Source organism: Calonectris borealis, chromosome 28, assembly GCF_964195595.1.
Source record: "Calonectris borealis chromosome 28, bCalBor7.hap1.2, whole genome shotgun sequence".
NCBI classification, from domain to species: domain Eukaryota; kingdom Metazoa; phylum Chordata; class Aves; order Procellariiformes; family Procellariidae; genus Calonectris; species Calonectris borealis.
Genome location: NC_134339.1, coordinates 4,773,729 through 4,790,404, shown reverse-complemented (window position 1 = coordinate 4,790,404; position 16,676 = coordinate 4,773,729). Strand labels below are relative to the sequence as shown.

General features: G+C 70.8%; 2 protein-coding genes across 2 annotated transcripts; one reads left to right on the top strand and one right to left on the bottom strand.

Annotated features, from left to right (window-relative positions):
- Positions 1-911: 911 nt before the first annotated feature.
- Positions 912-9,905, top strand: NCAN (neurocan). Its single transcript, XM_075175577.1, has 14 exons — positions 912-984; positions 2,023-2,424; positions 2,857-3,031; positions 3,111-3,238; positions 3,555-3,849; positions 4,152-5,032; positions 5,118-6,338; positions 6,884-7,000; positions 7,245-7,358; positions 7,607-7,765; positions 7,871-7,953; positions 8,042-8,186; positions 8,747-8,929; positions 9,041-9,905. The coding sequence occupies exons 1-14, from the start codon at positions 912-914 to the stop codon at positions 9,187-9,189; spliced, it is 4,125 nt and encodes a 1,374-aa protein (XP_075031678.1). The 3' UTR covers positions 9,190-9,905.
- Positions 9,906-10,829: 924 nt separating this feature from the next.
- Positions 10,830-16,025, bottom strand: HAPLN4 (hyaluronan and proteoglycan link protein 4). The gene is made up of 5 exons (XM_075175648.1): positions 15,929-16,025; positions 14,469-14,586; positions 13,772-14,134; positions 12,729-13,031; positions 10,830-12,047 (listed from the first exon to the last, which is right to left on the bottom strand). The coding sequence occupies exons 2-5, from the start codon at positions 14,584-14,586 to the stop codon at positions 11,710-11,712; spliced, it is 1,122 nt and encodes a 373-aa protein (XP_075031749.1). The 5' UTR covers positions 15,929-16,025; the 3' UTR covers positions 10,830-11,709.
- Between the last annotated feature and the right edge of the window lie 651 nt (positions 16,026-16,676).

The following is a 16,676-nucleotide window of genomic DNA, read 5'->3' as shown; positions in this document are numbered from 1 at the left end:
CCGGGGGACCCGTGGGGGGACCCCCATGCCGGATCTGCGGGTGCACGGAGGACCCTGGGTCTGGTTTGAGCTCGTGGCCCCGTGGTGCTGAGCTCCAGCGTAGCCCCGTTTGGGGGTTGGGGGTGCTGGTTGCATCCCTGCTCCCTCCGCTTGGCCGGTTCAGTGGCAGAGGGGTGCCAGAGCCCAGTTAAAACCCCAAACAAAGCCCAAGCCGGGCGATGGTCGTGGTGGGAGCCGGGCGATGGTCGTGGTGGGAGCCGGGCGATGGTCGTGTCCGCGCCGGGCGAGCGATCTGTCCGACTTCCCTCCAAGCCCGGAGACCAAACGATTCAGAAAATACCGATCGTTGCTGCAGTCAGACAGATGGATGGGAGATTTTCGGCAAGCGGCGGTGCCGGCTTTGTGCTCCACGCGCCGCACGCCGGCTCCGGCAGCCGGAGGCGTCCGCTGCATGTTAATGCTGGGGGCAGAGCGAGGGCCGGCTCCCGCGCCGCCGGCTCTGCCGCGGCCGGGCTGGGGGGCTGCGGGACCCCCGGGCTTGCCTGCTGCCCCCACCGTGGAGATGTGTCCCTGCCTCCAGCGGCACACCCTGCGGGTGCGGGGGTGTCGCCATGGGTGGCACTGGTGGCAGGGGACACAGAGGGACGCCCCGGCGGGGGGCTCGGTGGGTCGATGGGTGGCACCCCGTCCTCCATCCCGACCCCACGCCGGCTTCACGCCGGGAGCGAAATCAAACTCTCTCCAGGCTCATGGCATCTTGCTAAGTGGGGCTAATCCTGCCCTCCCCGTGGCTCCCGGGGGTTGGTGTCAGCGCGGCCCCGCGGTGATTTATGGCTCGACGGCGTCGCCGAACAAGCAGGGAGTGGGCGAGCAGCGGCCTCCCGCCCCCCCGCTCTCGTTGCAGGTCAAGGATGGTCCATGTGATGGGGGATGCCGGCTGCTGGTTCCTGCTCGGGCTCTCCCTCCTCCCCATCGCCGTCCTGGGTAAGTGCCGCCGGCGCTCCAAATTAGCCGTAACGGTAAACAGCAGCAAATAACGCAGTCGGCCCTAATAAGGAGGGAGGGAGGAGAATAACCTGCGGCCCCCCACGCCTCCCTGCCCTGGGCTGCGGGGGATTAGCGAGGGAGAAGCCCCCCAGGCCACCACGGACACCCCCCACGCTGGGGTCCCCGCAGGCCAGACCTTAAATCCTTAATCCCGTTGACGGCCCCCCCGGCCCCCTCCCCGCCGCGGAGCTGAGCCCCCCGGGGATTTGCCGTGTCTCTGACCGGGAGAGCCCGTGTCCCCCCCATCCTGCATGGTGGGAACATCACGGCATCCTCGGGGGGTTTGGGGGTCCCCCCGCCCCGGTACCCTCCCCATGTGTCTCCCAGTGAGCAAAGGGCTTGGGGTGCGATGGGGGGGGGAAGGTGCCAGGCGGGGATTAGCGGCCGTCCCCGGTCCCCGGCCAGCTGGGCTCTGCGGGGAGCGTCCCCCCGACCCCGCCGCGGGCAGGGAGAGCCGCGCCGCAGGGGGGTCCCGAGGCTGGGGGGATTTGCGGCGGCAGAGCCGGGAGCCTGCACAGGCTGGGGCAGGATTAGTGCGGGAGGAGGAGGAGGAGGAGGAGGAGGAGGTCACAATCGCTGCCACGCTTTATCCCAGCCTGGGGATGGCTTTCCTGCTGGCTGGATGGCACCGAGTCGTTGGCGAGGGGTCCACCTCTGCGGGCAGGGACGGGGAGTGCTGATGTCCCCGTGGGAGCGGCGCGGGACCCGTGGGTGCAGAGCAGCGGCTACAGCCTGGCAGCACTCTGGGGGGGACGGGGATTTGGCCGAGTCGGGGTTCAGCCCTGGAGAGGGCAAATTTAACTGGCCAAGTTGGTCTGCAGCCACTGGACGGGGAGGCTGCACGTCGTCCCGCTTCGTGCTCTTCCTTGGAGGCTCAGGGGTGCCCGGTACGGGGCCCCCCACGCCCTGCGAACAAGAGCCCTGCGGGAGCTCCCGCCGCCCATCCCCGTGGTATCTGGGCGCCTCTCCCCGCAGGCTCCCAGGACGAGGGGAAGGTGATCCACATCAACAGGGTGCAGCACCAGGCCGTGCGCGTGGGGCTGGGGGAGCCCGTGGCCCTGCCCTGCCTCTTCCTGCTCCAGCCCTCCGCCTCGCTGGGGCCCAACGAGCCCCCCGACCCTCCCCGCGTCAAATGGAGCAAGGTGCGCTCGGCCACCGGCCAGAGGGAGGACGTCCCCATCCTGGTGGCCAAGGACAACGCGGTGAAGGTGGTGAAAGCCTACGAGGGCCGGGTGTCCCTGCCAGGCTACCCCCGCGACCGCTACAACGCCACGCTGCTGCTGCGCGCCGCCCGCGCCAGCGACGCGGGGCTGTACCGCTGCGAGGTGGTGGCCGGCATCGACGACGAGCAGGACCTGCTGCCCCTTGAGGTGACGGGTGAGCCGGGCACCGCGCCGCGGGGCGGCACTGCCGGGAGAGCCGCGGGGGCGTGGCGGGTACCGCAGCGGGGTGGCACGGGTGCCCGTGTGGGTTGTGCGCCCCGTGCAAGCCATGCAGCCCACGCAAGCCATGCACCCCATGCACTCTGTTCAAGCTGTGCGAGCCATGCACCCTGTGCAAGCCGTGCACCCCGCGCACCTCGTGCAAGCCCTGCACCTCGTGCAAGCCATGCACCCCATGTACTTCATGCACCCCGTGCACCCCGTGCACCCCGTGCAAGCCCTGCACCTCGTGCAAGCCGTGCACCCCATGTACTTCACGCACCCCGTGCACCCCGTGTACCCGTGTACCCCGTGCACCCCGTGTACCCCATGCATGCCGCGCCAGCTCTGCTCCCCGTGCCAGCTGTGCCATCCGCTGCCCTTCCAGGCGTCGTCTTCCACTACCGCCCCGCGGGCGAGCGCTACGCGCTGACCTTCGCCGCCGCCCGCCGCGCCTGCCTGGACAACTCGGCCGTCATCGCCTGGCCCCAGCACCTCCAGGCCGCCTTCGAGGACGGCTACGACAACTGTGACGCGGGCTGGCTGGCCGACCAGACCGTGCGGTAAGTGCGCAGCGCGGGCTGCCGGCGGGTGCACCTCGCCGCGGCGGAGCTGAGCGCCCACCGTGCCCCTCTGCGGCAGGTACCCCATCACGCTCTCCCGGCCCGGCTGCTACGGAGACCGCAACAGCCTCCCCGGCGTCCGCAGCTACGGCCGGCGCGAGCCCGGCGAAGAGTACGACGTCTACTGCTACGCCCGGGAGCTGCGAGGCAAGCGGTGCCGCGGCGGCTGGGTGCGCGCCGGGCCGGGCGGGTGGGTGCTGGGGGACATCCCTCCGGGGAGGTGGCTGCAGCCGGGAGCGCGGGCATCTCCGGGCATCTCTTGTCTGCCGCGGTTTGGCTGCGGGGATGGGTGCCGGTGCCGTGCCAGCGCTCGGTGTCGCCCTCGGCGCCGGTGCCGAGTGGCGTGGTGTGGCTGTCGTGCTCAAGTCATGGAGGCTTCCAAAAAACACCGCTCGGCCCCGAGCCATCAGGACCGTCACCGCTTTCCGTCCCCGCGTCCCCAACGGGCTCTGCTCTCTTGCAGGGACGGTGTTTTACGCCACGGTGCCGGGGCGGTTCAGCTGGCAGGGGGCCCGGAGGCACTGCCGGAGCCGGGGGGCTGCGTTAGCCACCACGGGGCAGCTCTACCTGGCGTGGCGCCAGGGCCTGGACCAGTGCGACCCGGGCTGGCTGGCCGACGGCAGCGTCCGCTACCCCATCAGGCTCCCGCGCAGGAAATGCGGTGGCGAGGCCTCGGGCGTCAGGACCCTCTACCAGTTCCCCAACCGCACCGGTTTCCCCGCCGCCGCCTCCAAATTCGACGCCTACTGCTATAGAGGTAAGGGGGACCGGCCGCGACGCCGGCACCGCGTTGCCCCCCAGACCCCCCACAAGCCCTGGCCCTTCTTCCCTTGGGAATCGGTGGGCATGGCCGGGAAAATTGCTGCGGATGAATATTTAATTGGGGAATTAATGAGATAAATGAGGAGAGCCGCGCTGGGAGGGAGCCCAGCTCCGTGCATCATGGCATGGTGCAAGGCGGGGGGATGCGGTGCCTGGTACCGAGCCCCGGGGGAGGATGCGGGTCCCCGCTCGCGCCCCAGATGCCCGTCCTGCCCCTGGGTCCCGCCGCCGGCACGGCTGATGCTCACGGTCTCGCCGCAGCGCACGCGGCCGCGGGGCAGAGGGAGCTGGAGGAGCCGGTGCCGCCCGCGCCCGACCTGCCGGGCAGTGACAACGTGCTGGTGGAGCACGGCGAGGAGCTGGGCACGTCGGGGGACACCCGGGACACCCCGCGTGACCGCTACGGCCTCCTGCCGCAGCCGGGGCCCGCGGGGCTGGGGGAGGAGGAGGACGAGCAGTTGCAGCCGGCGAGCAGCAGCCCCGCGGCACAGCGCGGTGACCTCCCCGGGGCTGCGCCGTCGCAGGCGCCGGCGGCTCGAGGCCTGGGGCTGGGCGATGGCACATCCCTGCCTCCCACCACGGCCTCCTCGCCGGCATGGCCCCACGAGGATGAAGCTCTCAACGTGGTGGACCAGGCGCCGCAGGGCTCTTGGCAGGATCCGGCCAGCACCAGCCCAGCACCGCCGGTGCAAGAAGCCCCTGGCCCCGAGGAGCCCCCGGCCGCCCTCCCGCCGCAGTCCCAAAGCCCAGCCCGGGAGCACGTCACCGGCTCACCGCCGGCACCGCCCGGGCTGGGGACAGTCCCCGGCACGGCAGCAGGGACCCCCAGCACCCCGCCGGCCAGCACCCGTGCCCCGAGGCGGAGCAGCTATGCGGGGCTGAACGGGCGCTACTTCCAGCTGCAGCGGCAGAGCCGGGACCCCACGGTGGCTGGGGACCCCACGGTGGCTGAGGACCCGGTGGGGACGGTCACCCAGGACCCCATCCTGACCCTGGAGGTGAAGGGGGCTGCAGCCAACGCGGTGGAGACGTGGAGCATCCCCCGCGCCGGCACCGAGAGCCTGCGGCGGGAGGGCACCTACTCGCCCTCCAACGCGCTGGAGGAGGAGATCGGCCCCGGTAAGTGATGCCCGAAAGCGGCTGGGGGGGGCCCGGCGGGGGCTGCGCCAGCTCGGGGACCCCATGGCTGTGCCGTCTCTTGCAGAGCTGATGGCTCCGGCCACCGCCCCGGTGTCCCCCTCGCCACAGGCGCCTGCCCGCAGGGATTCTCCGTGGTGGAGCCCCCGCACGGCCGCCCACAATCCCGGGGGGCCCACAGGGACACCCCCTCCGCCGTCCCCATCCCTGCCTGCCTCCGTGGTTCCCCACGGTGCTCTCGGCCACCAGGACATCACCGCGGTCGGGGCTCAGCCCCGCGTCCCCAGCGCCCGCGGGGACTCTCCCCGGTCACCCGCGGATGCCACCGGGGACTTCTCCGGGGACGCCCTCTCCCAGGAGGACGGCGGCTCCGTCCCGCCGCGGCCCCCGCTGCCCCCAGCCCCGCTGGTGGCCGAGGGCCCTGAGGTGGCCCCGCAGCCCCACGGTGATGGCGGTGACGGCAGCGGGGCCCCGGGCGACGGCTCGCTGGAGAGGCAGAGGAAAGCGGTGACCTTCTTCCACCCGGCCGGCCCCTCCGTGGGGCACCCCGCCACCCCCAGCCCCACCGAGGCGGCTGCTCCCCGGCCCCGGGGGGAGCTGAGCCCCACGGCTCCCCGCGGGCCAGCCGAGCCGCCGGCCGAGCCCAGCCGCGGGCAGCTGGCCGGGTACGGGGATGCCGGGAAGGGCTCAGCCGAGCCGAGCGCCGAAACAGCCGTGTCCCCCCCGGCGCGGGACGTCCCCTCACCTTCGCCTCCCCCCCTGTCCGGCGAGGTGACCCCGGGGGCTGGCACCGAGCGGGCGGTGGAGGCAGAGGTGCTGGAGCCAGCGGCTGAGGAGGGGTCCACGGGCTTCGCCCCCGCAGCCCCACGGCCCACCAGCCGCGCTGCACCGGAGCTGGGGGGAGCGGAGCATCTCCTCCTGCCCCCCCCGGCCCCTCGGCAGCCCCCCGCCAGCCCCGGCCCCTCGGGTGTCCCCGGCCACGAGGATGCACCAACGGCCCCCGGCGAGGAGGATGCCTCCGGGGAGGTGAAGAGGGAAGAGCCCCCCGCGCCCCCGGACTCGGCCACCCACAGCCCCTGGCCATCACCCACTGCCCCCCACCCATGGGTGCCGGAGGCGCCCGAGTCCCCGAGCACGGGGCCGCTCTTTGAGCCTTCCACGGCGGCTTTGCTGGGGGGCCCGGGGGGGTCCCCGCTGCTGGATGCCGACAGCGGGAGCGGCGAGGAGCCGGGGCTGGAGGAGCGGGAGCTGCTGGCCTGGGCAGGCACCGGCAACGCCAGCCGGCACGGTGAGCGCGGTGCTGCGGGTCGGGGTGCTGGGGGCTCCTGGAGCTGATGGGCACAGGGAGAAACGGGCTGGGTGGCAGGAGGACCTCGAGGCTGACCCCCCAGGCAGCCCAGCGCGGTGCCGACCCAGGGGGTTAAGGCAGAGGTTTGGGGGGGTCTCTCCTTTTACCCAAGCCAATTTACTCACCGGAGAGTTTCTGGCCACTGTGACGGGCCGGGAGCGGGTCCTGGGTTTTTCAAAGGGAGCCGAGCTATTAACGTGGGCTGGAAACTCCTCTTCGCTATTTCATGTTTGCAGTTGCTAACAGTAATAGCTGGAGGGGCGGCTGCTGGCGGGGGCGCGCGGCGCACGCTGCCCGGCCGTGGCGGGCACAAAGGCAACAAATATATTTAAGGAGTAGAGCCGCGGCCAGGCAGAAAAGGCACCGCGGTTAATGCGCGGCAGCCGGCAGCGCCGGGGCAGGTCCCGGGTCCCGGTGGAGAAGGGGATGGGTGCTGCGGTGTCCCCCCCCCACCCCGGCTCAGGGTGCCCGCTCCCACCCCGCAGCTCCGGCCGACCCCTGCCAGAACAACCCCTGCCTGCACGGCGGGACCTGCCGCGCCAACGGCACCGTCTGCGGCTGCAGCTGCGCCCCGGGCTTCACCGGGGAGAACTGCGAGATCGGTGAGCGGCCGGAGCATCCCGCCGTGCCGGGGCAGGATCTGGCCCTGCCTGCCTGTGCCTCCCCGGCACGGAGCAGCGGCCGCGCTTGGAAGTGGGGAGGGGAACGGACCTGCGGCTCCAAGCCCTGCTCGACGCCCCCCGTCCTCGGTCACCGCTGGCACCGGTGCTGGCGGAGGGGACGGTGGGCTGGGCGGGCGGTGCGGGGGGTCTCCGCATGCCCGCAGCTCCCGGCGTGTCCCCGCAGACATCGACGACTGCCTGTCCAGCCCCTGCCAGAACGGCGGCACCTGCATCGACGAGGTCAACGCCTTCGTCTGCCTCTGCCTGCCCAGCTACGGCGGCAGCCGCTGCGAGAAAGGTGGGGAGCCCAGCGGTGGCGAGGGGCAGGGCGCAGCCCATGTCCCCCCCCCGGGGGTGCCACCACGGGGTGGGTGAGACCCCCGTGGGGACACTGCCCAGCCCCTGTCCCTTTGGGGGCAGGCCTGGGGAGCTGGGAAGGGGGCGCGGGAGTCCTCCCCCCCGCCCCTGTGATGGGGAGCTGCTCCCTCCATCCCTCCCCGGGGTGCTGGGGGGCCGGTCCCCCTCACCGTCCCCATCTCCCCCCAGACACGGAGGGCTGTGACCACAACTGGCACAAGTTCCAGGGTCACTGTTACCGTTACTTCGCCCGCCGGCGCTCCTGGGAGGACGCGGAGCGGGACTGCCGCCGCCGCGCCGGCCACCTCACCAGCATCCACTCGCGGGAGGAGCACGGCTTCATCAACGGTGCGGGGTGGGGGGGCAACACCCCGTCCCGCAGCTCTCCCAGCGTCAGCACCCCTGGGTGCTCTTCGCCTTGACCGTGCGAGACGTGGGTGCCTCTCCCCGTAGGCTTCGGGCACGAGAACACCTGGATTGGGCTCAATGACAGGATCGTGGAGCAGGACTTCCAGTGGACCGACAACACCGGCTTGGTGAGACCCTTGGAGGTGGCTCCTCGGGGGGCGAGGGTGGGGGGCTCGGGGGGCGCAGGGGCTCTCACCCTCTCTCGTCTCCCACCAGCAATACGAGAACTGGCGGGAGAACCAACCCGACAACTTCTTTGCGGGCGGCGAGGACTGCGTGGTGCTGGTGTCCCACGAGATCGGCAAGTGGAACGATGTGCCCTGCAACTACAACCTGCCCTACATCTGCAAGAAAGGCACAGGTACCGCCTGTCCCGCCGTCCCCGTCCCCATCCCGCAGCCCCCGCCGTCCCCATCCCGCAGCCCCCGCCGTCCCCATCCCGCAGCCCCCGCCGTCCCCGTCCCCATCCCGCAGCCCCCGGGCACCTCCTCATCCTCAGGAAACCTCTCCCAGCCCTTCGTCCAGGAAAACTCGAGCAGTTCCCCTTAACCTCCATTTTTCCCTTTTTTCCCCCACGGTCAATTCTTCCCTCTCCACTTTAATTTGTTTCATTTGCCACCATTAAAACCATTAAGTTCTCGTTCCTTATCTTGGAAGTTACATTGACCTCCAGCTGCTCGCTGCGAGCTGGAGGAGCGCGCCGCCCTCTCCCGCCGGCCGCGTCTTAACGATGCGCTCGCCCCGATAAGGCCGTTAATTAACGAAGTAAATCCTGGGAACACCTCACTGCCAGTCGGAGGAGCCCCTCGTAAAGCCATGCGCTGCCGCTCCGGCTCACGGAGAGAACCGGTGGCATCGGCAGGGTGTCCCCTTGTCCCCTCCCAGTGCCGGGGGGGTGACGGGGGTCTGTCCCCCCCCCAGTGCTGTGCGGGCCCCCGCCGGAGGTGGCGAATGCCTTCACCGTGGGGAAGAAGAAGGAGAAGTACAGCATCCACTCCAGCGTGCGCTACCAGTGCGAGGAGGGCTTCACCCAGCGCCACGTGCCCACCGTCAAGTGCCACAGCACCGGCAAGTGGGACCGGCCCAAAATCCTCTGCACAAAACGTTAGTGGGGACGGGGGGGTCCCGGGGAGGGTGGGGGGTGTCAAGGCACCGGCTCCCTCCCGGGGGCGACGGTCCCTGACCCCCCCGGGTCCCCTCCCTTGCCCCCGTTAGCCAGGCGGTCGCACCGAGCGCGGCGTCACCACCGCCACCGTCACAGCCACCCCCACCACCAGCACCACCACCACAAACCCCGCAAGGAGCGGCGAAAACACCGCAAGCACCTCCGGCTGGACTGGATGGAGGAGGGCCACTACTTCTAGAGCCGGGGGACGAGGAAGCACAAGGGGCCCCCCCCCGGGACCAGCCGGGTCCCCGACGGGATGTGGTGACGTTTCCCGCCCCCCTCCAGCCCCCCCTCTTTTATAACCCCCCTTGGCTTTAGCTCCTAGGATGCCCGGCCCCGTAGGGAATAGGATCCGGAGGGGGCAGCTGCGTGTGCGTCCCCAGCCCTCCCTGCATGCCCCACGCTCAGCCCCCCCCGACTCGGGGTCGAGCCCCCAGCCCCGCACGGGGACCCCCCATCCCTGCGCGGGGGCTGTTCCCCGGCTGGGCTCTGGCCCCCTCCCCAAAGGAGGGGGGTTAATCCGCCAGCCCCCCCACCTCCCACCTCGGCCGTCGTGTCTCACCGGCCCAGGGTGGCTCTGGTTTTTTAGCAGCCCCCCCCCCCATCTTCCCACCCCAGCCCCCCGGTCCTGCCCGCGGCCGGCACGGGGACCCTGCCCGGCGGGGGACGGTGCCACCGGGGCCGGCGTCCCGCTCTGCGCCTGGTTTGGGGGTGGATTTTTATTTTCCCTTTCCGTTCGTCGTCGGGTCCCCGTTGGAGTTGGCGTGTGTGTGTGTGTACGGCGCTTTCTGATCTCTGCTGTTTGCGACGTGACTGCCGTGTCCCCAGCCCCCTCCCCGTCCCCCCCCGTGCCATTTCTGACTCTGCCTTTCTGTACTGCTGGACATTTTAATAAATTTTTTTAACAGTTGAGTGGCCCCGACCTTGCGCTTTCCTGGGGGTAGGGGGGTGCGGGGACCCCCGGGGACGGTCCCCCCGCAGCCCCTGCCTTGCCTTGGCCGGGGACTGCCTCGCCGGCGCTCTCCATCTGCCTCCTTTCACCGCCACTAAATTAATTTTAAGCAAACCTAATCCTTCTCCCAGGGCTCGTTGTGCCAGCCCCGCCGCCTGCTCGCGGCGCGAGCCGAGAGCTCATGAATCACGCCGGCGGTGGCTGCCACGCGTGTCACCGGCGGTGGGCGGCGCGGCCGCGGCTTTCCCTGCCGGCCCCGGTAAGACGCAGAGATGCTGATGAACGTATCGGGGTGCTGCCTGCGTTAGCCACGGGTGCAGGGGCTGCGGCCCCCACCCCGGCTACCATCCATCAGCATGTGACAGCCACCAGCTGGGGCTCCGGTGGCCCCCGGCACGGCGCGGTCCCCACTCTCCCCTCCCAGGGGGGTTGCGGTGGCCCGGGGTGTCACGTCCCACAGCTCTTTATTTTCATCAGCGCTGGCCGCCAGTAAGGGTGATGGACGGACCGTGCTCAGCTGCGCCGGGCACGGAGGAAGCCCCGAGCCCCCTCCAGGATGGGGGACCCCGGGGTCCCCACCCATCCTCAGGATGGCTCCCCGTTGCTGGCAGCACCGCGATGCCCCAAGGCGGCTCTGCTGATGCTGCTCCCTTGGATCTGGTCCCGATAAATCCAAGGGGATGCCGTTGGGATGCTGCAGCTGGGACGCTCCAAACGTGCCCAGCTCCGGCTGCGAGGGAGGGTGCAGCGGGGCCAGGGACCCCAGGGCTTGGAATTCAGAGAATATAAAAGCTACGGGGGGAGCAGCCCCGCAGCGCAGGGCAGCCCAGGGTCCCCTTGCACCCGCGATGCCCCTCGAGGGTGGCACCAGCGAAGGAGACACGAGAGCCCGGCTCAGCTCTCAAAAAGCGGCCGAAGCTTTTATTTCATCTACGTCCAGCTCGCGAGCGCCAGGGCTGCAGAAAGCCTCGAGCCGGTGCCCGGCCGGGCGGGCGCAGGGGACGGTGCCCACCCAGCACCTCCCCGCTCCCAGCAGCGGCCGCTTCTACACGAAGCCAAGCGCTAAGGGGCAGCCCCAGCCCTGGGCTCGCAGCGTGGGGCACCCGGCTCGCCCAGCAGCGGCCCCGGGGGGTGACCCAGCAGCGAGCGGGTGCATGCGGGTGCCGGAGGGGCTGCGGGTGCCCCCCCCCGCCCGGCTGCCCATGTTGCACGAAGCCAAGCCCAGTGCCCCCGGTTCTTGCCCTGAGCCAAGGTGGGATTTTGGGGGGCAGGGGGGCCCCGTGGCAGGTCAGCCCCCCCGCAGAGACCTGCCCATCCCGTGATGCCGGTTTTCCGCAGCATCTCCCAGGGGGGTTCAGTGCTGCACAGCCCTGGGGACAGCGCGGAGCTGGGGACGGGGACATCAGGGGCTCAAGCCTGCTTTGCTCCGGATGGTCCTTTAGCACATGCAATAGGCTGCTTGATAAGCAATAACGGCAAGGAGCTGGGGAGCCGGCCCTGGATCTGAGCGCAGGCTCCTGGCTGGGCTACTGAAGTCCCTCCCCTCCCGCTGCCTCAGTTTCCCCAAGCGTCACCGGGCTTTGTCCGCAGCCTGTGGCGCAGCAGCCGCACCGGTATCGCACGGGCACCTCTCCCAGTCCAACGCAGGGGCTGCCCGCAGCTCCCCGCACCGCCGCGTCCCAGCAGGCAGCGACGCCGGGGAGCCCAGCACATGGCGGGGGGGTCCCCGGCCAAGTCTGGGGGTGCTCCCGGTGAGGGTGAGCCTCACACACGATTGGGGTGCCCCCCACCCAGCACCTTCTCCGGGGCAGCCTCGCCAGCCTTCTTGAAGCAATAAACCCCAAAAAGCTTATACTTCTTGTCCGGAAAGCCCAGGTTGCGCACGCCGGGCTCCCGGCCCCCGCAGCGTGCCCGGGGGTTGACGATGGGGTAGCGGATGCTGCCGTCCTCCAGCCAGCCGGCCTCGCAGCGGTCCAGCAGCTGGATCTTCCAGGCGGCGTAGAGCTGGCCCACCTTGGCCACGGCCGCCCCGTTGTTCTTGCAGGCCTGCACCGCCTCGGCGTAGCTCAGCTTGCGGTACGTCTTCAGGAAGTAGACTTTGCCTGGGGGGGGGACACACACAAAGCGGGGGGTGTCGGGGACCCGGCTGCAGCATCCCGCATCCCGCACGGCACCGGCACCCGGTGGGTGGGATGGGGCAGGATGGGGCTGAGCGGTGCAAGCCCTGTAGACCCCCCCCCCATTTTTTGGGGGGGGCTGGACTGGCTGGGTGGGCTCTGGGGAGCCACCAGCGTGGTGCGGGCAGATTTATGGGGGCTGCACGGCGGCGGCCGGTGATGGCTCCTCGTGGCGATTACACCCGCTATTTATCCTGCCTGCCACCATTAAATAAACATCGGCAGAGCCCCCCCGCGCGGCCCTGCCAGCCGGGAGGAATTTACACAGCCCGGGAGCCCTCCCGGCTCCCATCTGTCTTGCATGGCCCCGGCCCCATCCATCATCCGGGCCGTTCGCTGCTGCAATTCCCTCCGTCCCCTGCTCCTGCCCGGGGAAGATGGGTCTTGCTAAAACCGGGTGCCCCAGCCCCAAAGGGGATGGGGCCGGATGCTGGTCCCTACTGGGGGTCCCCAGCACCGAACCCCTCTTGATGTGCCGGGGAGCCCGGGGAAGGCACATGCAGCTGCATCCTTCTCTCACCCAGGGCTGAGCACCTTCCTGGACCCCCTGCCCAGCCGAAACAGGGAGCTAGGTGCTCTGTGCCTCAGTTTCCCCCAAGCCGTTACCGTTGAGGTTGGAGGTGAAGCAGAAGGCGTCGTAGTGCTCGCTCTCCTTGTGCCGATAGCCGTAGTTGCGTACCCCCACCGGCGTGTCCTTGCGGCCGCACTCCTCCCGCGGCCGGGAGATGGGGTACTGCACCGAGCCGTCCTCCAGCCAGCCGGCGTTGCACCAGTCCATGCCCTCCAGCCAGGCCTGGTGCAACTGGTCGTGCGAGGCCAGGATGCCGTCCTGCTCCAGGCACGCCTGCTGCGCCTCGTGGAAGTTCAGGGTGTAGCGACCCAGGCGTGGGTGGTAGGGGAAGATCACGCCTGGGGGACGGAGAGGAGGGGTATGGGGGGTCTCCCCCCCTTATTTTGCAGCTGCACCCAACAAACGGGGTCATCAGCGCAAGGCACCGGGAGCCGGCAGGGAACGGGGGCAGCTGCGGGCTGGGAGACCCGCTGCGAAGCCCAGCGCAGACGAGCTGCCGTCGTCTCTGCTCGGGGGGTTTGGGTGCTCCAGGCTTTGCTTGGTAACCCCAAAGCTCCCCCACCCTCTGACCGCAGGGACCCCTGCGGCAGCCCCGGGCTCCAGGAGCTGCTGCTCTGGGACATGGGGACACGGCGGTGCCCGCGTGGGGTCTCAGCCGAGTCCCGGCGTCCCTGAAGCAAGCCCGTGCGGTCCAAGCCGCGCGGCTGTGCCTCCCAAACCCCTAAAAAAGGGGTTCCCCCCTTTCCCGGTGTCCCCAGCCGCAGCAGCCCGTCCCGGCGGGCTCAGAGCCACGCACAGCATCAACGCTGCTGCTACACCCCGGCCCCCCCGTGCTTTACGAGGCCGCTGTCTATCTCCAGCGTTTATTAGCTGCCAGCGTGTAAACCCGGAGCAACAATAAAAGCCAATAACGGAGGCAATAAACTATGGCACACGCCAGGAAAAACCACCGGCCGTAAAGCAGGAGCCAGCCCAGCTCGGGGGCGCAGCACCGGGAACTGTGTCCTGGCCATCCCGCATGGGACACGGGGACACCCGGGGTCCCCATCCCTCCTCCCCGCCATAGCCGTGCCGCTACCTTCGAGGTCCAGCTTGACCATGCCGGTGTCGTCCTCGAGCTCGTTGGTGACTTCACACTCGTAGCGGCCGTAGTCTTGCAGGGTGACGTTGCGGATGATGAGCGAGGCGTCGCCGAAGCCGTCCTCCTGCAGAGCCGTGCGGCCGCGGTAGCTGCCGAACGCCCGCCGCGCCTTCCCCAGCGCCACGAAGACGTCCACGAAGGCCATCGGCTCCGTCACCTTCGTCCACTTGAGGCGGATCTCGGCCGGGTCGTGGGCGGACACGTCGTAGTGGTACCGGCAGGGCAGGATGATGGTGCCGCCCCGGTGCGTCACCACCTTCCCCGGGGCCGTTTGTACGACCACGGCCCCGCTGTCACCCTCTGCAAGGGACAGCGAGCTCAGGGGAGTCCCTGTCCCCAAGCCTGCCCCTGCCTCCCCCCGGGCAGCACCAGCACATGGGCAGGACCCACGGCGGGGACAAGGCTGGCTGGGGGCGTGGGGACCTCCTTCGGGGGGAATTTCCCTCTTTTGGGGGCTTCGCCAACCCCGAGGAGGGTTGGGCAGCTCCTGGCCAGGGCAGGGGGGACACAACGGATGCCCCAGTGACCCTGATTACGCTTTAATGGATATTAAACCCAACAGCCCAACGGCTGCAGGGCGGCTCCCCCCATCCCATCCCGGGGCGTCCTGCTGCGGACCCCCGTCCCCACTCACCCATGACATGGACCACCTTCTTCCGTCCCCGGGTGCTGAGCAGCGTGTCAGAGGCGAGGACGCCGGTGAGGAGCAGCAGAGCTGCCGGGCCGGCGGCCCAGGGGCCTCGGGGATGCATCTGGGGGGAGAGCAGAGCCCCTTAGCTCCCGCCGGCCCCCCAGGGAGGAGAGCGGCGGAGGGGGCTGTGAGCAAACCCACCCTCTGCCCGACCCCCGGCTTCGGCAGCCCCCCGGCAGTGATGCTGGTCCCCAACCCGCACCTCATGGGGGCTGTGCTGGTTGGGGAAAGGAGATGCCGTCACCCACCGACACCCCTCGTGGGGAAGCCCCCCCACCCTGTCTGCCACCTCACCCACCCCAAGCAGAGGCGGGGGGTGACCGCCAGCGCTGGGTCACTCATTGCCTCCCCCCACCGAGCACCCCAGGCCTGCAGGGACCCCCGCGCCCCCCGGCCTGCGCCGGCGCTGAACTCCGATTCACCCGCTCAGTTACAGCCGGGATGAATATTTCATGGCAGACGCGCCGGGCCGGATCTCTTGAGTTATTTATGTCAGCGCTGGCACATCTGGAAACTGAACTGATGGCGTGGGAGTGGGCTGCGGCTGCCGGAGCCCCCCAGAGCCCCCTGGCCGCCTGCCCCGCGCCGCGTCCCCCCTTCCCCAGGGACAGCTTGGGGAAATGTGTGCCGGAGCCCCCCACTACCTGGGGGCTGCAATCCCCCCCGAGCGCCGTGTCCTCAGAGATGTCCCAGATCCCAGTCCAGGCAGCCTGGGTCCCCCCCGCCGTGGGAATGAGACCCTCGTGGGGATGGGGAAGGGGAGCCAGGGCTTGGCTGTGAGGCAGGGGGACTAGGGCTGCCCCTCCGGGGGTCCCGGTGCCCACTCGGGGGGCAAGGAGGCAGGGGCTGCCCTGCTGCGGTTCCTGGTGCCTAGTCGGGGGCAGCAGGAGTGGGGCAGCCCCCCCCGGGGGTCCCGGTGCCTGCTCGGGGGACAGTGGGACCGCGGCAGCTCCCCCCGGGGGTCCCGGTGCCCGGTCGGGGGCAGGGGGACTGGGGCAGCCCCTCCCGGGGCTCCCGGTGCCCGGTCGGGGGGCAGAGGCACCGGGGCAGCCCCCCCGGGGGTCCTAGTGCCCGGTCGGGGGGCAGAGGCACCGGGGCAGCCCCCCCGGGGGTCCCGGTGCCCGGTCGGGGGCAGAGGGAGCGGGGCAGCCCCGGCTCTCCCCCGCCGGCGGCCCCGGGGCCGGTGCGGTGTTGCAGTGCGGGGCACTGCGGCGGCAGCCCCGGGGCTGAGGGACGCCGGTGCCCGGGAGCAGGCAGCGCAGCGCGGGGGAAACCGGCCCGGCCGCCGTCCCCACCCGCCGGGAGCAGCCCCCGCCCGGGCTGCCGGTACCGGGGGTCCCGTCCCGGCTCCCCGCGGCCGCACCGTAGCGAGCGGAGCCTCCGCCGCAGCCCCCCGCACTCACCGTGTCTCCGCGGGCGCCGGTGCCGGCCCGCGGGAGGGGCCCGGCCGCAGGAGCGCTCCGGAGCCGCCGGTGCTGCCGGTGCTGCCGGTGCCGGTGCGGCTCCGCGCAGGGGGCGGCACCGGCAGCTCGGCCCGGCCCTGTCCCGGCTCCCGGCGCTGCGCAGGGCCGCCGGCTCGCCAAGGTCACCGGCCCGCCCGGCCCCGGCCCCGGCCCCCCGGTACTCCCAGTACCCCGGTACCCCCGGCCCGGGCTGCGGGCGGGGAACCCGCGGGGTAAAAGGAGTTTTGCCCGGTAAATCTCCCCCCGGCCCCCGCAAGGGCAGCCCCGAGCCACCGCCAGCACCCCCACCCGTGTGCACACCCCCACCCGTGCACACCCCCACCCGTGTGCGCACCCTCATCCGTGTACGCACCCACACCCGTGCGCATCCACCCACCCGTGCACCCCCCCACCCGTGTGCATACCCCCCCACACGCTCGCACACCCCTGCCCACCCGTGGGCATCCCTGGCACAAGCAGGGCCACCCCTTTCCCCCCGCTCCCCCCTCCCAGCCCGAGGCCGAGCGGCAGCAAGGGCAGGCAAGGGCAGCGCCGGCAGCAGGACCCCCCCCAGCCCCTGCACCCCAAAAGGGCAGGAGGGGGCAAAGTCAGGCAGCTCCTCCCGGCCCCAGCACCAGGCAGAGGGTGGGAACCGGCAGGGAACCGACGGATGACGTGGGGGGACGCCGCGGTGCTTCGGCCGCTGGCA